The sequence below is a fragment of the Hippocampus guttulatus genome, chromosome 9 (assembly GCF_054856545.1).
Source record: "Hippocampus guttulatus isolate MCC_2025c chromosome 9, RoL_Hgut_1.0, whole genome shotgun sequence".
Taxonomy (NCBI): Eukaryota; Metazoa; Chordata; class Actinopteri; order Syngnathiformes; family Syngnathidae; genus Hippocampus; species Hippocampus guttulatus.
The window spans coordinates 132,729-154,253 of record NC_141269.1 but is presented as its reverse complement, the minus strand read 5'-3'; the positions used below and the strand labels follow the sequence as shown (position 1 = coordinate 154,253).

At 60.7% G+C, this 21,525-nt stretch overlaps 3 protein-coding genes across 11 annotated transcripts; 1 reads left to right on the top strand and 2 right to left on the bottom strand.

Moving 5' to 3' along the window:
* Positions 1-293: 293 nt before the first annotated feature.
* On the bottom strand, positions 294-2,476 carry pgap4 (post-GPI attachment to proteins GalNAc transferase 4). 4 transcript variants are annotated; one of them, XM_086120073.1, is made up of 3 exons: positions 2,108-2,476; positions 1,253-1,603; positions 294-1,118 (listed from the first exon to the last, which is right to left on the bottom strand). In XM_086120073.1, exons 2-3 carry the CDS (start codon positions 1,583-1,585, stop codon positions 336-338), a joined length of 1,116 nt encoding a protein of 371 aa, XP_085976199.1. In that variant the 5' UTR covers positions 1,586-1,603; positions 2,108-2,476; the 3' UTR covers positions 294-335. The 4 variants fall into 4 exon arrangements, with proteins under 4 accessions (XP_085976199.1, XP_085976197.1, XP_085976198.1 ...); XM_086120071.1 differs by having other exon boundaries at positions 1,196-1,858; positions 2,108-2,475; XM_086120072.1 differs by having other exon boundaries at positions 1,196-1,783; positions 2,108-2,475.
* Positions 2,477-2,905: 429 nt separating this feature from the next.
* Positions 2,906-9,457, top strand: tpcn3 (two pore segment channel 3). Of its 2 annotated transcripts, XM_086120053.1 has the most exons (20): positions 2,912-3,258; positions 3,372-3,702; positions 4,260-4,342; positions 4,441-4,555; positions 4,622-4,750; positions 5,310-5,426; positions 5,490-5,608; positions 5,686-5,787; positions 5,863-5,989; positions 6,071-6,293; positions 6,374-6,518; positions 6,606-6,791; positions 6,923-6,987; positions 7,226-7,313; positions 8,136-8,205; positions 8,271-8,487; positions 8,581-8,671; positions 8,742-8,855; positions 8,945-9,066; positions 9,167-9,457. In XM_086120053.1, exons 2-20 carry the CDS (start codon positions 3,637-3,639, stop codon positions 9,283-9,285), a joined length of 2,298 nt encoding a protein of 765 aa, XP_085976179.1. In that variant the 5' UTR covers positions 2,912-3,258; positions 3,372-3,636; the 3' UTR covers positions 9,286-9,457. The 2 variants fall into 2 exon arrangements, with proteins under 2 accessions (XP_085976178.1, XP_085976179.1); XM_086120052.1 differs by lacking the exon at positions 6,923-6,987 and having other exon boundaries at positions 2,906-3,258; positions 6,606-6,922.
* A 372-nt stretch (positions 9,458-9,829) lies between these two features.
* ttbk1a (tau tubulin kinase 1a) lies at positions 9,830-21,303 on the bottom strand. Of its 5 annotated transcripts, XM_086120047.1 has the most exons (15): positions 19,474-19,603; positions 18,960-19,118; positions 18,306-18,453; positions 18,153-18,226; positions 17,934-18,074; positions 17,719-17,823; positions 16,132-16,197; positions 15,956-16,048; positions 15,640-15,765; positions 15,409-15,563; positions 15,152-15,341; positions 14,913-15,088; positions 14,346-14,835; positions 10,400-11,424; positions 9,830-10,320 (listed from the first exon to the last, which is right to left on the bottom strand). In XM_086120047.1, the coding sequence occupies exons 1-15, from the start codon at positions 19,516-19,518 to the stop codon at positions 10,029-10,031; spliced, it is 3,285 nt and encodes a 1,094-aa protein (XP_085976173.1). In that variant the 5' UTR covers positions 19,519-19,603; the 3' UTR covers positions 9,830-10,028. The 5 variants fall into 5 exon arrangements, with proteins under 5 accessions (XP_085976173.1, XP_085976170.1, XP_085976171.1 ...); XM_086120044.1 differs by lacking the exon at positions 19,474-19,603 and adding exons at positions 17,401-17,517; positions 20,951-21,303 and having other exon boundaries at positions 15,409-15,765; positions 17,719-18,074; XM_086120045.1 differs by lacking the exon at positions 19,474-19,603 and adding exons at positions 17,401-17,517; positions 19,625-20,020 and having other exon boundaries at positions 15,409-15,765; positions 17,719-18,074.
* Positions 21,304-21,525: the final 222 nt, after the last annotated feature.

Genomic DNA, 21,525 nt, shown 5'->3' with positions numbered 1-21,525 from the left:
TGTGGGGCGGTGCCATTTGGGGAAAGCGGGCGGCGACATTTGTGAAGTGGGCGGTGCCATTTGGGGAAGTGGGTGGTGACATTTGCGAAGTGGGCGGTGCCATTTGCGAAGTGGGTGGCACCATTTGGAAAAGTGGGCGGCGACATTCGCGAAGTGGGCGGCACCATTTGGAAAAGTGGGCGGTGCCATTTTGGGAAAGCGGCCGGCGACATTCGTGAAGTGGGCGGTGCCATTTTGGGAAAGTGGGCGGCGACATTTGCCTCCCGCGCTCAAAAAGGACAAAGACAGTCGAGCAAAGTGGAGCCGGCTTTATTGGGCCGCTCGGGAGGGGGGGCTCAGAGCAGCTTGGGCTCGGCCGGGTTGGGCCTGACGGAGGAGAAGGCGCCGATGTGCGCCACCAGGTTGGGCTCCACGCTGTGCGAGCGCTCCCCGGGCGCGGCGCGGACGGCCCGGTAGAGGGCCGTGTCCTTGGCGTGGCCTTCGAAGCAGAAGGCCCGGTCCAGGTAGTCGGCCACCCGCAGGGAGGCGTTGCCCGGGTACAGCATGGCGGGCGTGCAGCACTCGGTGGCGGGCGACACGGCGTAGAGCTGCGGCGAGATCCGCCGGGCCTCCAGCAGGTAGTGGCGACCCAGCAGCTCGGCCGCCGCCATCACGTAGGCGGCCAGCAGCGCCAGGCGGCCGGCGGAGGCGCGCAGCGGCGGGCCGCACGGGTTCCAGACGGCCAGCAGCCCCAGCAGCAGGCTGGCGCCCAGCAGGCCCAGCCCCGCCCACTCCAGGAGCCGGTAGGGTTCCGGGTTCCAGTAGCGCTGCAGCCGCTCGGGGTGGTAGAGCTTGACGTAGAGCGAGCGGGCGGCGAAGCGCCGGCTCAGCAGCTCCCGCAGCACCCGGAAGAAGTCCGGCAGCGGCATGGCGTCGTCCTCCAGGACCACCACGTTGCGGGGCCGGGTCAGCCGGTAGGCCTGGCGCAGGCAGAACACGTAGTCCCGCTTCTCGCGCTCAAACGAGTTGACCGCCCGCCGCCGCCGGTCGTCCGGCCGGCGCAGCACGCGGAAGTGTCGCTCCAGCAGTCTGGCGTCCTCGTTGACGTCGGGGCCGCTCGCCACGTCGCACAGCACCACCTGCCGCGGGGGGGGGGGGGGGGCATTAGAGGGCGGCGGCGGACTCGGCGTGCCGTATTAGCGCGGCGGCGACGCACCTGGGCGCAGGGCCGCTCCCCGCAGCCGCCCAGGAGAGCGCTCAGCTCGCGCATCACCTGCAGGAGGTAGTGGTAAGGCAGAGCCTCGCGCCGCCGCGTCGTCACCACCGTCACCAGCAGCTCGGGGTGCCGCGGAAGCTCGGCGGCGGCGGCGGCCGGGTCGGGTCCGGCCGCCTGCCAGAAGAGCAGCGCGTCCTGACCGCGCCGCAGACTCTGCCGCAGGGCGTCCCGGCTCATGGCGTCCAAGTAGGCCCAGCGCGCAAAGTAGTACGAGTGCAGCAGGCGGTGGCACGCCGCCGGAAGCGCCACGCCGAACGTCAGCGCCAACAGCGTTAGCGTCCGCGCCGCGCCGGAGCAGCGCGCGCGGCGGCGAGGCGTCGTCGGCGGCATGCTTTGGAGCGGCGCGCCCTGGTGGAGGATAAAGATCCAAACGACGCTTCGGGTCAAGCTGGGCTAGCGAATCCACGAAACGTCCCGCCGCGTCGTCCGTCTACGTGTGTTGCTCCGACATTTGTGTTCAAACGGCGTCCCGTGCTCACTTGCTGCGGCTTGTTGACGCTCTCGAGTTTGCAAAGGCCAAAGAAGGATCTGGGAAAAACTGGTCTGTTCAAGTTGAAGGCCCCGCCCCTTCGGTTCTTGCCAGAAGCCCGTTTTATTTTAGACCTGTTGTTCCGGCAAAACAAGCCGGTCGATTTCAGGGCGAGTTGAAAATCACCTTTCCGTAAACTTCGGCGTTATCGTCGAGAACTTTTCACATTCAAACGCGTCGCCTCGAAAAACGTAAAACCCGTCGTGTTAAAATGTGAATTTTGTCGCGTTGAAACAATGACGGATTTTTTTTGGGGGGGGGGGGGCCGGGGGGGCATTGCAAGGTGAAAAGGAAGTGGAGAGACGACGACATGAGGCACTCACCCTGACGTCACTTCACTCGGTCGCCCCTCACTCACGCCGCGACGCCTCGTGAGCTTTTGCTCGCTGCCTTTCGTTCGCCTCCGCTCCCCTTCCGCCATCGTGACGTCATCGCCACCCTCGACGTGACTGGGCGGCCGCCAAACGGCGCCGACATCGGTCGACGCGAACAGTCAAGTCGGTTGGTTTGAGAGGCTCTCAAGACTCTTCCCCCCGTACGTGGTCGTCGGTACCAAACGCGTGTTTTTAGCCGAAAGCTAGCGAAAGTTGTCAGGAACGGCGGCGGTGCAAAATGGCTGCGCTCTGGCTTCGGCCCGCAAGGGGGCGATCGAACGACCGACCGAGCGTGCCGACAAGAGCGGGAAAAGTCAGCGGAAAGGGAGTCCACAAGCCGGAAGTGGCGAGCGACAGGTTGCGCGCGCAGCCGAGGCCTTCCTCGGCGACGTGACCGCAGTTGACCACCGGGCGGCGCCACGCGGCGCAAAATAAAAAGCCACACCTTTGACCGACTTTTTAATTTAAAAAAGTCACACAACGCCGACATTTTTTTTTTCCTCGAGAAGTGGCAGAAGTATTCACACCCCCCAAAAAATACATATATATTGTTGGGGTTTTTTTCACATTTTGTCAATCTTTCTTGAACAAATCGAGTGACAATTCACAGTAAACAGAATGAACAAGTTATTAATACGTGTACAGAATGCATCGAGAGAATCAAAAAGAAGAGCCAGGGGATTTCAAATAAAAATCCCAAATAAATAAAGAGCATCTAGCCAGAGTCTTAACCGCTTTCTTGATTTCGCAATCCAAAATAGAAATCGGGTACTGCTTAAGTTTCTGCTTCCAAAAATGAGGAAGATAGTTGTTTTGAACGACTGCGTTTAGATTTGCGGATATGGAATTTAGCTGGAATAATTATTCAATTTATAAGAAAGACTTTTTTGGTCTTTGTTCTTCATTATTGAAGAAGCCAAACTGTTTCGGAAAGAAGTTTTGGCGACGCTGTGGGCGTCGCTTTTAGGTTGGCCGGAACAGGTCAACTTCCGGTGAGCTCCCCGCTCACGTGACGCCCACTGCTGCATTCAAGGACGCTGCACAAATGCCGAAGACATCCCAAAGTCTCGGCGGACATTTTTTTTCTCTCATCACATTTGGTATTTGAATTTTATTCGTAGAATATGCGGACCCGTCGTCCTAAAAATAAGTCTCTTGTTTTTTCGGTCTCGGAATGAATTTTTTTTATTTTTATTTTTCCCCTCCGCCACAGATTGCGGGCCGATGACGTCACGGCGAGCGGATGCGGAAAGTAACGTTTCCCACGGCACGCGAACGCCACGCGACGAGACCGCGTCCTGCAGGAGAAAAGACCGGAGATGAGCGACGAGTCGCCCGTGTGCACGCCACGCGTCACGTGCACGCGCCACGCCGATCGACCGCCGCAGCGAGCGTGAGCGACTCGACTTTTTACCGCGAAGAGGAACGCGAAAAACAAGAAAAGAAGAAAAAAAAAAGTGTCGTTGGCAAAGACGGAGATGACGAGCACGAGCGGCGGCCCCGACGAGCGTGCGCGCGAGGGACAGGACGCTCAAAGCAAAGAGGTGAGCTCGAAGTGCCGGGTCCGCCCGCGTAAGCCTTTTTTTGTTTTTTTTTTCACGTGAGAGCCGTAAAAAACTTTTTCCTGCAAGATCGTGAAAACGACGTCACGTGACCGCCGGGCACGCGCACGTAGCGAATCAATCACGCGGAAATCAGCTTGCGACGGTCGTCGCAAACGACAACAACAAAAAAAAGTAAATTAAGCGACGGCTGGGGAGAAGACGGCAAGTATCTAGGGTAACTAACACCCCCCCCCCCCAGCAAATAGCAAAAATCGGACACTCATTATCATTGTCCTGAAAAAAAAAAAAAAGGTCCCGAAAGATTTGAAAAACTTTGCACAAGACTTTTCCTGGAAGTTCCTGTGAGGTCCTTGAACAGCTTTTGAGAATTCTTGGAAGGCCTTGAAAGTTGTGAGAAGTTCCACCAGGTGTGCTCCCGGGTCTTGAGAATATCCCCCCCCCCGACCCCAATTTTTTTTTCCGGAAGTCCCGAAAGGTCCGTTGGAAATGTTGACACTTTTATTTTGAAAGTGTGCCGTTCGTGTGTGTTTTGGGAGGATTTGGAGCTGGCGTCGGCGTACGTTTCCGACGCTCAATACAACAGGAACATCTTCTTCGACACGTCGCCGCCGGCCGTCCGGTGAGGCGCCCCGCCGCTCCTTTTTGGGGGGGGGGGGTGTGTCGTCCCCCCCCCCCACCTCCCCCGCCACCCCGCGACTGACTTTTCTCCCCTCGCAGCTTGTATCTGCTCTACAACCGGCGACCGGCTCAGGTGCTGCTTTACTTCTTCATCCTGCTGGACTTGAGCTTGGCCGTGTTCGAGGAGCCCGCCGTCGTGCCTCTGCCGGCGTGGGTGAGGCTTCCCCCCCCGTCCCCCGTCCCCCGTCCTTCCGTAGGACTTTATTTTTTTTTTTTGCAGGCGCCCATGCTGGCGGAGTTGCTGTGCCTGCACGTGTTCGCCCTGCGACTGGTTCACTACGCCAAGGTCATCCCGCGAGACAAGTTCTGGAAGGACCCCAAGAACATCTGCATGATCGCCATCTTGGCGGTAGGAGAGGGCTCGGGCAGCCGCGGGGGTCCTCCCCTCCCCCACCCCCCACCCTCGAAAGTTGCCCGAGAAGGTTCTTGAAATTGGTTTTAAATTTTAAATTGGCCTTGAATAGGCCTTGAAAACATTTTGGGCAAGGGGGGGTTGGGGGGGTGGGGGTCCTGAAAAATTCTCTTTGAGTTGCAAGAAGGTCACGTAGAAGGTATTTGGAAAGTTCTGAGAGCGCGCGCAGAACCTTCTTGACATTTTTCCCGGTTTGTTCTCGACCTTTGACCTTTGACACGGTCCCGGCAGTTTTGAGGAGGTCCCGACAGTTGTGACCAAAGTACTCGAGGGTCGGTCCCGCTTGTTGGGACGGCCAAGTTGATTTTGAGCGTTCGGTCAAGAAACGGCCCCATCGGACAAAATCAGGGGGGGGGGGGGGCCTGCTCGGCGTCTCCAGGACCTGGACCGATGTCGTCTTTTCAATTTTCAAAGCGTTTTCTTTTGTTCTTTGGTGAATTTGGAGCTCGAAAGTGATTTTGTCGGGGGGGGGGGGGGGGCTTTTGTTTTTCTTCAGCTGACGCTCGCCGACATGATCATCTACGGCGCTCTGCACGCCGCCGGCTGTTACGCCCTGCGCTGGTCGCGAGCGCTGCGACCGCTCCTCTTGGTCAACGTGACGGAGGGGCGGCAGGTAGGTGGCGCCGCGCCGCCGCCGACGGAAGCCGTCGGCTGACCGTTTTTTGTTGCCGCCAAGCTGCGCAGGGCCTTCCGAAGCATCCGCAACGCCCTCCCGCAGATCTTCAGCGTCTTCCTGCTCTTCATCTTCAGCATCCTCATCTTCTCGCTGATGGCGCTCAAACTCTTCAGCAAGCGGTGGGCGGGGGGGGGGGTCAATGTCACCTTTGAACTTCATTCGTTCATTCATTTTGAAACGTCTTTCTCACGCACAGAGACCTGAAGACGTCGGACGGCTCGCCGTACTTCTCCAACTACGCCGACGCGGTGTTCGACCTCTACGTGCTGGTCACCGCCGCCAACAGCCCCGACGTCATGTGAGCGGCGACGAGCCAGTCCGCGCCCCCCCCCCCCCCCCCGCCGCGCTTGACGGCCGCGCTTCTGCGCTTCAGGATGCCGGCGTACGACGCCAGCTCGGCCTTCGCCGTCTTCTTCATCGTCTACATCCTGGTCAACACCTTCATCTTCATGTCCGTCTTCCTCGCCGTGGTCTTCAACAACTACAAGAAGTACTTGAAGGTTGGAGAACGTGTTTTTTTTTTGGGTGGGGGGAGGGGGGGCTTCCCGGATCCTGATACCCGATCGCGCGCGTGCTTGCAGGAGGAGGTGCGGCAGCTGGTTCGGGCCAAGCGGCACAAGATGGCGCGGGCCTTCGCCGTGCTGCAGGAACGTCGCCACCGGGGCGGCGACGACAGCGGCGGCGAGCCGCTGGTCAGCCGCGCCAACTGGAGCCGCCTCGTCCGATTGGTGCAGCCCGACATTAGCCACGCCCACACCGAACTGCTGTGGAGCGTCTCGGACGACCGCGACCGCGGCGCCGTAGGTCGGTTGTGCGCGCGCGTGCGTGTGTGTGTGTGTGTGTGGCGGGTCGTCATGGTAACGGGACGCGCGGTCACGCGTCAGACAAGCGGGCGTTCGTCCAGCTGGCCGACCTGCTCAACATCCAAGTGACGACGCTCAAGTCCAGGCCGCACCCCCTGGACCGCCTGTGCCCCGCCTTCTACCGCTCGGCGCCCAGCCGCCTCCTCCGCCGATTGGTCCGGCACAGGTGAGGGGGGCGTGGCCTTCGCTCGCTGGCGCGCGCTAGCTAGCGCCTAACGCCTGTGTTTTGCGGTGGGGGGGGGGGGGGGGGTAGGGCCTTCGCCGCGGCGTACGACCTGATCATCGTGATCAACGCGGTGTTCATCGGGCTGGACGAGGACAAGCCCGGCGTGGGCGACGCCGAGTGGGCCTTCCTGGCGCTCTACCTGCTGGAGATCCTCCTCAAGCTCTACGCGGTCGAGCCCAGGAGCTTCTTTGCCGCGCACCGCTTCTGGAACTGGTCCGCGAGGCCGCAAGTCCTTTTGAATCGGATTCTCGGATGCTCTCGGGAGGTCCCGGAAGGTTCCGGAAAACCTTCGACGGAATGTCTGAGCCTCCAAATTCTTCCCTTCCCGTCCTCTACTTTTGCAGGTTCGACACCATCATCGTGGTCTGCGCGCTTGTCGCCACCGTCGTCAACGCCGCCCTCGAGTCATGTGAGGTCACTTCCTATTCCCCCCCGCCGCTGGCAAAGGTCCCGAAAGTCGCGATCGGGGTCGTAAGTCACCAAAGTCCTTTCGAAGGACCTGGAAAGTTATTCAAAAATGTGCAGTTCCGCCCGCCGAGGTCCTGGAAGTTCACAGAAAGATCCCCCCCCCCCCCCCCCCGCTTAGAAGGTTGTCCGATCCTTGCGGTAGGTCTGAGAACAAAGTCCTGACACGTTGTCCTTCTCAGCGGGCGGCTACACCAGCCGCCAGATCCTGGACATCGTCTTCATCCTGCGAGTGCTGCGACTTATCCGAGTGGTGGACAGCGTCAAGAGGTGCGGCTTGCGATGTCATCAAAGTGCGACGACGAGCGAAAGGGGAAATTCCAAAGCGTCACGCCAGAAAAGGGCGAACCAATGGCATCGCCGGTCGCCCTTTCGCCCCCTGCTAGCTTCGTGCTAACGCGCGAGGCGGGTTAACGATTAGCGTCGCTCGTCGTGGCGTTGCTCCCCCCCCCCCCCCCCCCCCCCGCTAGCTTAGTACTCACCCCAAAGGGGAAATGCCGTATTCCGACGAAAGATGATCACGGTCGGCCGCAGCGCCGTCCGCGCTAGCTCGGTGCTAGCGCGTGATGAGGAAACGCCTCGCTCATCGCGGCGCTCAACCCCAGACTCGAGCGTCGATTAGCGCGGCGGGTCGCGGTCGTCGTCCTTTCCGGCGTGTCGCTTGCACGTAACGTCCAACGCGATAGTTGGCTTCGCGCTTAGCACCGAGGTTGGCCTTCGCGCTAACGCGTCAGGCCGCGGTCGCGCTCGCGATCGGGGATGGCTGGCGGCGACATCTTCCTCGCGAGCCAGGTGGCGGGAAAATGCCGCGCTCTGTCTAAAGATTGGCGCGACTCCGCCGCGTTCTCTTCGTATTCTACCGCGTGGCGGGAAAAACGCCGCCGTCGGGGGCTATGCTAGCTCGAGGCTAAGGCGCAAAGCCAAAGGCCGTCGTCTGCCTCGCGGTCGGCGTCGCTAGTTGCTACGTTGTCGAGGCGAGCCCGCGGAAAGCTAACGATTAGCGTCGTGTCGTTTCCCCCCGGCTAGCTCGACGCTAAGACGTCACGGGAAGCGGCGCGAACGAGCTAACGACGTGCGACTTTTTGCCGTCAGGTTCCGCGCCATCATCAACACGCTGATCCGCATCGGCCCGGCCATCCTCACCTTCGGACAGCTCATCCTGGTAAGGCGGCGGCGGCGGCGGCGGCCCGGCGGTTGTTGATGATTTCCGCCGACCCCCCCCGGCAGGTGGTGTACTACGTGTTCGCCGTGGCGGGCATGGAGCTGTTCAAGGGCCGGGTGAAATTCGACCGGGACGCGGGCGACCCGGCCGCCGCCGACTGCGGGAACCCGCTGCTGCGCGGGAGCGTCTTCGCCAGGCTGGGCTACTGCAAGAACAACTTCAACGACGTGCTCAGCGCCTTCGTGCTGCTCGTCCAGCTCACCGTCGTCAACCAGTGGCACGATATCCTGCCCCCGTCCGGGATCGGCGCCGTCGTCTTTGTTCCCGCCGTTAGCGTTAGCTAGCTAGCCCGTTGTCCCCCTTGACGCCCGTCACTCCTGAGCGGCGGCTTCGCGGCCGTCACCCACAAGGCGGCCAGGATCTACTTTGTGCTCTTCCACATCACCGTGGTCATCATCATCGTCAAGTGAGACGCCCGCCGCCGGCCCCCCCCCCCCCCGCCCTTCCGTCCTGACGCGCCCGCTCTGACTTGCCAGCATCTTCGTGGCGTTCGTGCTGGAGGCCTTTTTTCTCGAGTACTCGCTGGACAAGAGCGACCTGCACACCGAGCTGGAGAAGAAGATCGAGGAGCTTCGACTCGGCGTGGCGCAGTGAGGACGCGAGAGCCCCCGAACCCCCCCCGCCCCCGCCCTCCTTCCGCTTCCTGACCTCGTCGCTTCCCGCGTCTTGCGCGTGCCAGGGAGGCGGCGGAGGAGGACGACAACCTGGTGGACGCCATGGAGACGGGCGACGGCGAGCGGCCCCCCCCCGAAGCACCCGAGAGCGGCCGACCCAAGCTCATGTTCAAAATCGCCTCCAAAAGTAAGTCCCGCCCCCGCCGCCGCCGCCGCCGCCGTCGCCGCCGTCGCCGCCGTCGGCGTCGCGTCCGGTCAGCAAGTGGTGTTTTGTGTGTTGCGTCAAGGGTATCGAACGGTGGACGCCTTGCTGCAGCGCCTGTTCGAGGCCGACTCGGAGCGGGAGGACGCCGACGCTCGCGACGCCGACGGAAACTTTGCCAATCCGTCCTTTGGCGCCGCTTGAAACATTTTCGGCGGTAAAGTGTGACTCCCCCCGCCCCCCACCCCTCCTTGCGCTCATTCACGCCTGTCGCTCCGCCGGCGGCGATTGACCAATCACGGTCGGACCGGTCGGGGAAAAAAAACGACCGGTCCGTTCTTTTTTTGTGAAATAAAATTAAATATCATTTGAATGATTCCTTATTCGTTATTTATTGATTTATTATTATTTTATTTATTTTATTATTTTATATTTATTATAAATGATCATGATTTATTTATTCTTCAATTATACAATTAAATGTAGTTGGAATGATTTATTCTTTATTATTATTCTGGCTATTTATAATTTATTCTTCGATTATAAAATTTAATTAGAGTCATTTATTAATTATTTTTATTTTAATAATAATTATTATTTATTATTTATTCTTCGATTATAAAATTAAAATGAAAAACCGGGGGGGGGGATAAATAAATAAATAAAAAGTCGATAAGAACCGAATCCGATATGAGACCGAGGACCGGTCGCCAGTCAACGCTCGGGGCACATACAGACAAACGATTGGTGAGTATGTCACGTCGCGTGTATTTATGTGTGTGTGTGTCATGCATAAGAAGTGGGTGGGGGGCGGGGGGGGGGGGGATAACCAAGCCGATCGATTGATTCGTGACACGATTATTTACAGCATTGACGAGGATCGAAGCATGCCGAGGTCGAGACTCGCAGGAAGTCCGCGAAGCAAACGGCGAGCGGAGTCATTCGGATTATCTGGCGGGCGCCGCCTCCCCCCCGCGGTCGGACTCGACCGGCGCTTTGGAGGCGGGCTCTCGCGAGGCGCCGCGCCGCACGGCCGGCGGCGGTTTCCCGGCGGCGGTCGGGGCCCGGCCGCAAAACGAGGCTCCGAAGGGGGGGGGCGCCGCCGCCGCCGCCCTCCGAGGGGACGGGCCGTCGGTCCCGCGGCGGGCGCAGCTCGGGCCGCCGACGGACGGACGGGGGCGCGAAGACGACGCCCCGGACGGCCGGACGGCGGCGGACCTTTGTCGGCTCTTTGCCTTCCTGCGGACAGAAAAGCGCAAAAGGGGAGGCGGGTGGGCATTTGAGGACCGCCGCCGGAGGTCAAAGAAGGAGACTCAACCTGGGAGCGCCGGACGCCGGAGGAGACGCGACGGCGGCCGTTTTCCCGGGAGGTCTTCTCGCGGGCCCGGGGATCCGACTGACGGACCCGAGCCGGTCCCGCCGCTCCGCCCCGGACCAGGAAGCCCCGCGACACTCGCCGCCGTCCGCCGAGGACAAGGAGGACCGAGTCCCGGACCGGACCCGCCGTCGGCCCGGGCTCTCCTTCGGCGGCCGGCCGTCCTCCTCCGAGATCGGGACGGGAATCCTGCTCCTGATGGCGGGCTCGAGGGCCGGCGGGGGTCGCGATTTCTCGCCGATGGCCGAGGCCCCCTCGGCGGATGATTTCCGACCTTCCGGCGAAACCGCCTCGGGGACCCCCTCCGAGGGGCTTCTCTCGGCGGGACGGGTCTCGGAGTGGCCGTCGGAAGACATGACGTTCAGGTGGGACGTCTCGGCGATGTGGACGAAGGTCCGCTCCACTTTGGCCAAGGGGGGCGACGCCGGCGCCGCGGGGGCGGAGGGCCGCGCGGCCGGTCCCGGGGCGGGGATCCCTTCTCGGCGGGGGGTCGGGCCGGACGGCGTGGACGACTCGCCCTCCGGCGCGCGGTCTCCGCAGGGGGATCCGCCGGCGTCCCCGCCGGCGTCCCCGGGGGAGAAGAGGACCAAGGTCTTGGAGCCGTCCTCCGGGTCGGGATCGGCTTCGGAAGGGCGCTCCCCGCCGCCCCTCCGAGGGTCCTCGGCCGTGAGCGTGGGGGGGGCGGCGTCCTGGCTGCGCTCGGAGCTCTTGGGACTGGCTTCGCTTTCGGTCTCCTCCTCGTCGCCGTCCGCGGGGCCGCCGGGCTCCGGCGGGGCGCGGTCGGGGGCCGCCAAAGCGCGGCGCCGCGGCAGAGTTCCCGTCGGCGTCGCCGTCGCAAAGTCGCCCCGCTCGGCCCGCGGCTCGGCCGGGACGCCGAAGCGCTCCCGCTCGTCGTCGGGCGAGGGCGGCGAGGGGCCGCCCGCCGAGAGGACGATCGGCGAGGGCGGCGGAGGCGGCGACGACGGCTCCTGAGATAGAAACATAAACCGCCTTTGTTCACGCGGAAATGGGGCAAAGTCCACCAAGACATTAGACTTTTTTTTTGGGCCCCGCCCCCCTCCGAAATCGCGTTTTATTGCGATTTTCTCGGCACGCGATTGTCCGATGACTTCACGCGGCGATAACGAAGGCACCAAAAAAAAATCAAGTAAAACCGCATCGCGGTCTTCGCCTACGTCGGCCTTCCGGACACCCGCGTCGATCGACGCGCGATACAATCGTTTAGCATGCTGGGAGAGGTCAACTGCTTTCTACGATGCTCGTCGATAAGGGGGGGGGGGGCGTACAAAGGTTCATGCTTCACTTTGGTAGAAAAAAAAGCAAATTCTTCTGTGTCGTTCAATTTTATTGCAAAACAGAAACAAAAGACATTCGACTATCTGAGCCTAGCGTAGCTTGAAAAAGAGGAGGCGGGGCTTTCTCCTGCGTAAGCGCATCAAACGCGAGCGATAGCTTTTTTTCTTGTTTCCAAATACACCTTAAGATTGGATTTTTTTAAAAAGGTCGACATCTCTCCTACTCTTTCTACACACGTGTGTGTGCGGGGGGGGGGGGGGGGGTGTATCTATATGTGCATATATATGACAAAAAAATGCAAAATGTTGTGATGAAAAGTTGAAAATGCTACATTGACTTGATAACTTCCGAATGAAAATAAAATAAAACAACCCCCCACTCAAAAAAAGGATTGCTTCCAGTGCTTAGCGAAAGAATGCTAGCGGCGGATGGACTAGCTAGCGACATGTTTTAGCTTCCTTCTTCTTCTTAGGGGAAACGCAGCGCAAAAAAACCACACATTCATCACCCTGTTATCCCAGAATAATCCACAGTATGACGTCCCCGCGGCCCCCCCCCCCCAAAAAAGCAGGTTATTCATTGGCTAAAATGGATTTATGAGGTAAAAATGACGCGCGCGGCACTCCCGCTAGGATCGGCTAATGCGTCGCGCTACTCGAGGCGCCCTTTTAAGAGTTTGAACGACGGCAACGTCGCATCTCCCGACGAAACGGGCTTTTGGCGAAAGACGGCCCACTTTCACCACGCTAACAGTCGAGCGCTAACCGGCGACGGGAACAAAGCGCATCGCACTTTTTTTTGGGGTCCGGCGGAAGCTCGTCGATGTAACAACCAAACCCAACAACAACGAAACAAAAAACGCGAGGAGCGGCGCTTTGTAGCCTTAGCAGCAAGCTAGCGGCATCCTCGCGTCACGCCGACTCCCGGCCGACGCCGCCTTCGGCTCGTCCGGCGCTTGGCTAGCCTAGCTTAGCTTACGATACATTCTACATGAGCAAAAGTGAAGCGGCGCAAACAGGAAGTGGTGCATATTCACCCAGTTTAGCCCTTAAAGATGCGGGTGAAATAAAGTGTTTGCGAGATACCGAAGCCCCGCCCCCTTTTTTTACCGAACGGCGAGGGAGCTCCGACAGTCGCGTGACACGTTAAGCAAACGGTGCAGCGTTATTGCGTCCGCGCGGCTTGACGACGGCGATAAAGTGCAGCAGTGACAAACGACACACACACACGCGCGCGCGCACTCGACCTCACGTGCGCTAATAGCTCCGCCCACGAGGTGGGCTTGAACCATGCTAGCAGCCACGCGCTAAAACGCTCATGTCACTCCTGACCGAACCGGGAACATTTTTGGAAAAAATGATTAAAAAAAAAAGAAAAAGAAAAACAAATCATAAACAAGAACAAAAAAGATGAAAATAAAAGTTGAGTGTTTTGGCTACAAAATGGCAAAGACGCGTCCAGTGAACACAACGCGTGTCTTTGCGTGGCCCTCCGTCGTCGTCCCTCTTTGCATACGTGGGGGGGGGGGGGGGTGGCGTTTGGTGGCGTCGCTCGCGTGGAAAGTCAGTGGAAAGAAACACTGCAAAAAGCTATCGGGGCAGCCGCAGGAAGACTCGGCAAAGTCCACTTCCTGTTCCTCACAGGGACTTCCTGTCTTGCGCAACACGTAGGCGGGACTCGTTTATTGCATCGTCAGCACCGTGGGGGGTTGTCTCTGCGTCTTATCCGGTTGCGGTGTGGGCGTGTCTTTGAGTATACTTGTGTCTCGGTGTGTTGCCCCCCCCCCCCCCGCTTTCGTTTCAGCCGCCGTTCTTGCTGATGAGTTTGGCGAGCATGTGCTGCAGCTGCGAGCGCGACACGTTGAGCACCGAGTGTCGAGTGCGGGCGGGCGGGGCCGCCGCCGCCAGGCCGCCGCGCCGCCGCCTCCAACCGGCGGCGGCGTGGGCGGGGCTGCTCTCGGCCGAGCGGCTCCTCTGGATGAAGGCGGCGCCGCCCCCGCGGGGGTAGCGCTCCGTCTCCAGGGTGGACGAGGAGAAGACGTAGGAGGCCAAGCGCCTCAGCTGATTGGGCCGCGGCTGGGGGCGGTCCTCGTCCGGCTGCAAACAGACCAATCGCAGAGAGGGGAGCGGGGTTAGCCGGCGGAAGCCTTTGTTTTATTTTTTTGTTTGTTTTTTGGAAATCCAATGTGCGCCGGGGCGTGGCTTCCTGTCCTCGGCTCCTCCCCCTTCCCCTCCCTGAGCCAATCAGGCAGGACGCAGCTGATTGGAAGCTTTCTGGGCTGATTGGTTGAGGGTGACGAATGGGGGGGGGGGGGGGGCGGAGCCTGTCTCGACGACCCTTAGCTTCACAAAGACCACGACGGCTAGTCTGCCTCCTACGTGACGCGAGAAACTCCGCGCGGGCGTAGTACCGAACCGGTATAGCCAAACACCAGGACCGGAGCCTATTTGAAGAACCGGATGAGGGCGGCAAATCGCGCCGAGCGATGAAGAACCGAGACGGCGCACCAAAAATCGAGGCGCGAGCGGAGCGCGAAGCAAAACGGCTCCGCCTCCTCCTCCGCCAGACGACGACGACGACGACGCGTTCTTACCGGCCGCCGCGGTCCGTCGGCCTCGGACTCCCCGCGCCGAGGGCGCGCCCAGGGCTGCGAGTGACACGGCGAGCGGGCGGGGCTCCCGCCGGCGCCGAAGCTCCTCCTCCGGGACGCCTCGTCGCGGCCGTGAGTCTTGGGGCGGACCGCCGCCGCCGCCGCCTTCCTACGCTCGTCCTGCTCCTCCAGGGGGCGCAGTTCCTCGGGTTCCTCGTCGGTGGTGCCCGACGTGGTGGGGTGGAAGTCTCGAAGCTCCGCCTCCTTGTCGATGATCACCCACTCCTTGCTGTCAAAGTCCTCCTCCTCGGCCAGCGGCACGGAGCGGATGAAAGCGTTGCTGTGCGCCTCCTGGTCGCCCGACGCCGCCGACGCTTCCTGCCGTCCGCTGGCCTGCCGGTCGCCGTGGCAACCGGGGTCCACCGACAGCATCTGCGCCGGCTGCGACGAGTACACGTGACGCGAGGGGGAGCCCGGCGCGTCCGCGCGAGACCTGAAAGGTTCGGCGAAGTTAGCTCGCGGGGGATGGGGGGTGAGTGGGGGGGGGGGGGGGGGCTAACCGGCCGTCACCTCTGTCCGCAGGCGTCCCCGCGTCCCTCGGCGGCCGACAGCCGTTCCGACTCGGGGCTGTTGACTCGGCGGTATCGTAAGGGCCGGCCCGGACCCGCCGGCGAATCGGGAGCCCCGCCGCGAACCGGCGACACCGGACGGGCGGCGTGACCCGCCGCCGCCGCCTCCTCCTCCTCCTACGGACACATCGGTGAGCGGCGCCGGACGCCATCCCGACTCGGGATCCCTTCCGAGCAGACCTTGTTCAAGCTGATCCTGAGTCTGTTGCGGTTGAAGTCGGTGTCCTCCCAGGCCTCGCCCGGCTCGCAGGGGGCGCGGCCCGGCGGGGGAGCGGGCGGGGCGTTCTCCCGGTCGCTCAGGTGCTCGTCCTGGAGGACGTCGTCCGTGTTCTCGCGCCGAGGCTCTCCGGGCGGTGGCGTCACGATGGCCCTGCGCAGGAACGCCCCCCCGGCGGGTCAAGGACCGCACGCGCACGCCAACGCGGCGGACCGCTTACCCGACCGCGGCGGCGGTGGGCCGCGTGTTGTCCCGCGCTTGGGCGCAGGCGCCGGCGGACGCGGCGACGTCGCCTCCGGCCTTCTCCCAGTCGAAAGGCTCGTTCTCGGCGAGCGTTCGCTCCTTCGCGCTATTCTCGAACACCGACATCAGCAGCTGAGGGGGCGCACACGGCAAAAACCCAAACGTGTCGTCGCCGGGCCGGAAACCGGAGACCGCGACGGAAGCCGACCTGGTAGTCGGGTTTGGTGTAGTAGTCCAGGGCCAGGACGTGCTCCAGGAAGACGTTGAACTCGGACGGCATGTGTTTGAGCAACATGCGGTGGTCGTAGCGTTCTTTGATTTGACCCACTTGCTCCTAGACGACAAACGGCGGCGCGCGTGAGCCGTCGACCGAGTTCCACCCGATTCCGAGAGCGCGACGGGGCGGGCGCCGGGGATCGGAACCGGGAAGCCGGACGCCGCACCCCGCTTAGCGGAAACGAATTGGACGGCGAACGCGGACGCGGGGCGGCGGCGGCGCGAGCGCCTTGGGGGCGGGGCTCCACCTTGTCTTTGATCTTCCTCCAAGGCAACTGGCCCACCGCAAACTCCACCAACATGTAGAAGAGCGACCACAGGTCGTCGTGGCGACCCATCTCCTGGGGGTAGGGCGACAGCCATCAGTCGCGAGGCCCGAGCCGTCTCCCGCGCCCCCCCCCCCCGCCCCTCCCTCGGGCCTCACCTTGTTCTTGTGAGCGTTGACCGAAGCGTAGCGGACCGTCCCTCGGAAACCCGCCACCGTCCTCGGCTGCAACGCAAAACGCTTCGTCGGTCACGTGCTCCTCGCCGGCATTTAAAGGACCGGGGGGGGGGGGGGGGGGGGGGTAACCTTTTTTTTTTTTTGGCCCGCAGATTGTCGCTATTCGGTAATTTTGCGAGGGGGGGGCGAAGTGCTTCTCCTCACTACATATCCCCGCTTGGGTGCACTATTACTGTATCCGCCCCCACCTTGCACGTGGCAATTCCAATGAGCATAAATGATTTTTGTGGGGCTGTGGTGATCGCTCGCTTGGTGACGTTGATTCGGAATTCAGATTCATGGCTTTTTGTTTTCTTTTTTTCAGGGTGGGGGGGGGCTTGTTTTTTTTTTTCTTCATGGGAATTATAACACGTTTCGATTTGGGTTATTCACAGATTTTTTGGGGCGGGGGAAACCTAACAATGATTTTTGCATTACCCCCCCCCCCCCCCCACCCATATCCTGCTCATTTGGGAGTTTTTTTCTTTTTTTTCCTCATTGTGATTATGATGTTTCGCTCCCGCCGCTGATGCTAAGGCTAGCAAAGGCTAGCGGGTCAATCGGCGCGCGTCACGTCCCCGTCCTCGGCCCGGCCGGCAGGCGGCGGACCGGGCGGACTTTTGCGGCCGCGCACCCGCTGCCGATCTTGCGATTAAGGAACCGTGTATTTAAGGGGCGCCGATCCGTCCGCGGACTCTTTGCTATTGATCTCGTTGTTTTTTTCCACTTTTGAACTCTCGGCCCCCCCGTTTATTGCCCAAGTGTGGCTTTGTGTTGCGATTTGGCGTTTTCTTGATTCGTTGTTTTCGGTTAGTCCGAATCGCGACGGCGCGAAGCTATTCTCCGAGTTGCCGAAAAACACCTCGGGTGTCATTCGATGCCATCGAATGGAATGCGAAAGGGATGGCGTTTCCGCGGCGACCAAATCTTGAAGTCAAGAATGGCGATGGCTAGTGATGGGAAAAAAACGAGCAAGACGTCGTACGCGTCCGATCGCGGGGCTCCTTTACAATCGGAAGATGGAAAGACCGATCGGGGGGAGCTCGTGAAAACTCCACCGTAAGGTACCTGACCCCCCCCCCCCCCCCACGCCTAAAATTTTCTCAACGGATTTCGACCATTCACAAAAAAAGAACAATTTCAGAAATAAAAACGGCGGATTTTCCGCGTCCCCGCGCAAAATCGCCATCCCTGCGAAGTCCTAAGGGTGACCTGTGGTGCGGTCGCGGCCCCCTCCCTCTGTCGCTACGGAAAGCGCTCTCATCCTTGGTAACCGTGGCGATGATGATGAAGGCATGCGCGTCAAAATCATAAGTCCAAAGGAACCAACTGGAAGAAAAACAAAAACCACACTCAACTCGAGCAAACCAAAAAATGGAAACAAATCATAATGAGAAGGACAACGGGTCCGAAAACCGGACCGGCGGAGAAACCGAAGGCAAACCGGAACAAGAAAGGCAAAGGCTAGCATGCTAGCATGCTAGCCGGCGAGCGCGGCGGCGGCGGCGAGGGCGAGCGGAGGCGTCTTACCGGCCGGACCTCGCCGGCGGTGTTGGTGTACTGGCGGGCCAGACCGAAGTCCAGCATGTAGCACTTGCGGTACGTGGACGGCAGGCGACCCATGGCGAAGTTGGACTGAGCCCGCGGGAAGACCAAAAAAAACAAAACACGCAGAGACATATACCTGAGCCCCCGGCGGACGGCGAGCGCGGGATTCGGGCGCGTCGGCCGGCGTGGCGCTTTACGGGTTTGATGTCCCGGTGGAGGAATCCCACCGAGTGGATGGCCTCGATGGACTCCAGGATCTGCTTGCCCAGCCTGAGCGTGGTGCTCATGGTGAAGGTCCCCCGAGGCTGACTGCGCCGCAGGTCGGCCAGGTTGCGACCCTTGCGGGGGGGGGGGAGAGCGTGGGCGGGCGGCGGGGCGGCGCGGAGGCCCGCCCGGCCGCCCGGAACCTCTCTCACCTGAAGCTGCATCACCACGTAGTTGAACTTGTCGTTCCTGCCGCAGCCGATGAACTTGCACACGTGGTTTTTACCTGCCGGAGAGGAAAAATGCCGACTGAGCGGAGGCGGCGAGCGCTCCAAGGCGGGCGGGGGGGGGGGGGGGGGACCCACCCTGCAGCTTCTTGAGCACGGCCACCTCCATCTTGAGGACCTGTTTGGGCTGCTGGGCCGACTCCACCTTGAGGGCCACGTTCTCCCGGGTCAGCAGGTCCAGCGCCTCGTAGATCTCGCCGAAACCGCCGCCGCCGATCTTCTTCAACTGCCACGCCAGGGGGGGGGGGGGGGGCGCACTTCAGCTCAACCGCGTACAAACGCCGGAACCCGGCCGGCGGCCCGCCCCGAAAAAAAAGAGCGCTCATGACGTGATGTGATTGAGAGCGGGCGGGGGGGTGGGGGGGGGGGGTCGCACGATTTCAAAATGACGTGAAATGGTCCAAATCTGAGAATTTGTGCCTCTGGACTGGAAGTGGAATGATTGTTTTGTTTTTTTTTTGTGACGGGGGGGGGGGGGGGGGGAATCTCATCCGGCGTTTTCTGAACCGCCGGTACAGGAGGCGACGCGGCACTTCACGGACAAAGTTTCACCTATGATGGGATGAGGGGGGGGGGGGGGTTGTTTTTTGAATCCAATTTACATTTCATCAAATGAATCGTCAGCTATTTGCCTCGTTGATGCCCCGCCCCCCCCCACCCAACTCAGGAACAACTCCAACACGGAGCCCCCCCCCCCCCCCGGCATCTCCGCTCTCTCTCCGTTGGACTGACCACTTTCCATCTGTCCTTGACCATGCAGTTGGGCGGCAGGATGTCGGCCTGCTCGGCGGTCCCGTTCATGTTGGCGTTGTCCTGGTGGGCGGGGCCTAGGCACTGCATCTGCCATCCGTGAGGGACGCCAGCGGCTCCCAGCTTGAATGAGCCATTGATCTGCGGGGGGGGGGGGGCAGACAACAGCGTTAGCCGCCGCGGGGACCGCAGAGTTTCCTTCCTTCAAAGAAACCCCGCCCCCCCCCCTCGACCCTCCACAAAAAGACCAAAAACGCGTCTCGCGGAAAAAGCGCCGAGTTAGCATTTGCATGAGCGAGCCAATTTCGCCGCCGCGCTGGTACGGGCAGAGGGGCGGGGTTCGGGTTGCCAAACGGGGGCGGAGCCTGAGCCCCAACTCCCGAACTGGGGTTGACAACTGGCAGGAAGTGACGCGCACGTATTCCAAAACGTATTACCGATGACAATCTGAATTTGAATCGACGAGGGGGGGGGGGGGGATCTTTTGGAATCTGACCTTGGAGTCCACACTCGAATCATTTCTGGGGCTCCGTCGGATCATGGCGCAGATTCTCAATCGATATGGATCCGGTAAAATGGTCCCAAACCCGCTCCGCGTGCCTTCCCCAAGACCGGCGGAACGGCTGCGCTGCGGCGCTTCTACCTACCGGGCGCTCCTCCTCCGCTTCCGCCTCTTGGGACTCTCCATCGGGAAAGCACAAGAAGGAACCCCCCACCCCTCCCCGCCCCCCCCAGACCCACTCCTTAGCTCGGCTACGATCCGGTTCCCGGTTCCGGTTCCGGTCCGGGATGCGCGATCATGAGAAGCGCGGGATGTGCACCGGTCAAGAAGCGCAAAACGGCACCGGCATTTTGTCCGCACTGCAGCTCGGCAATACCAGCGTCAAGACACCCGACGTGCGCTGCCATAACTTCCCCTACGCGCTTTCACAATAAAAGACCGGCCCGGCGGCGGAGGCCCGACGTTTCCCTCCAGTCACCCGTGCATAATCCATCCATCCATCCATTTTCTAATCCGCATCTCCTCGCGAGGGCGGCGCGTGTGCCGGAGCCTCTCCCGGGCGTCTCGGGGCAGGGGGGGGGGGGGCACCTTGAACTGTCGCGGGGCACGCAGAGACCAACAAGCGATCACACACACTTCCGAGTGTTCCGTGAACCTGCCGTGCATGTTTTTTGGGGGGGGGGAATGTGGGAGGAAAGCGGAATACCCTGGGAAAAGCCACGCGGGCGGTTCACGGGGGAGGACACGCAAACTCCCACGCAAGAAGGCCCGAATCCAAGCCCGCACCTGTCAGTCGAGCCATTCGTAGGAACGGCGCTTGAATTGACGGCGGGCCGGTCACGACGCATCGGTGGGGGGGGGGGGGCGTTGCCCGCCGACGGCCTAGGCGGGATTCAAACGGCGTCTCGGCTCCTCTCTCGACTCATCGATACAGCACTAAGAAGAGTCGACTATATGACTGTGAGTAAGATTTTTTTGTTTGTGGGGGTCTGGGGAGGGGGGATTTGTTAAAAAAAATGTATATTTATTTTTCATGCAGTTTGAATTTGCACCCGCGACAAAATGATACAATCAAGGAAAAAACTCGTCAGCCGACCATTCTTGCGCAATCTGATCCATTCAAATTGTGATGATTCGACACACTGGCGAACCAAAGCAGCCGAGACTTTTATTTGGGTAGGCAGCGACAGCGTTTCCGACCGCTGTGGTTTTTTTTGGTTTTTTTTGGGGGGGGGGGGGGGTGATTGTCTTTCCTGCGTAAGGCAGGCGCTACGAGGGAGCTCCGCCGTCCCACCCAAACGAGCGGCAGCCACCTGGACGCCTCGTGTTGCCCCCCCCCTCCCCCCCTGTGTCCGCACGTCATTGCGATTGCCATGGCGTGACGACGCCGCGTACGCGCGCGCTTTTTCTCATTTGCCCTCAATAAACACAACGCCCGTCGGAGCGATTTTTCGCTTGCCGTTCGTCTGACCTGCTTCTGCTTTCCCGTCCGGAGCGCTCAGAATCGGCAAACATCATCATCATCGCCGTCGTCATCTTCATCGTCACCGTCCCCCCCTGCGCTGCATCTTCATCTTCCAGCGGCAGCAGCAGCAGCAGCATCATCAGCATCGTCATCCTCCTCTTCATCACCAGCACCGCGCATGCGCACCATGCGCCTCACCGGCCGCGCCTTCGTCTTCGTCAGTCAAGGAGACGCCGCGGCAGCGCCCCCTCGCGACGCGGATCCCGTTGCCGTCGGTCCCGCAAAGGGGTTCTTGTGACGTCGCGGTGGCGAGTTCCGACCGTCATTTGGAACGGTGCCGAGAAGGAATTCTTTCAAGCTTCAAAGAAGAATAAAGGATATAAAGCAAAACCGTTTGGCTTGACTGTATTTATTCATTTGGCCCCAGCCACACTAGAATAGAACCGTCCCTCCACTGAGCAGCATGCTGTTTTTTTTTTTTTTTTTTTGTAGGAGCCACACGTCTAACGTTCGTCACAAAACAAACCGCATCGAAGTCACTCGGAAATTCAGCGAGTTATTATGAAATAGTGTTGTGTTAT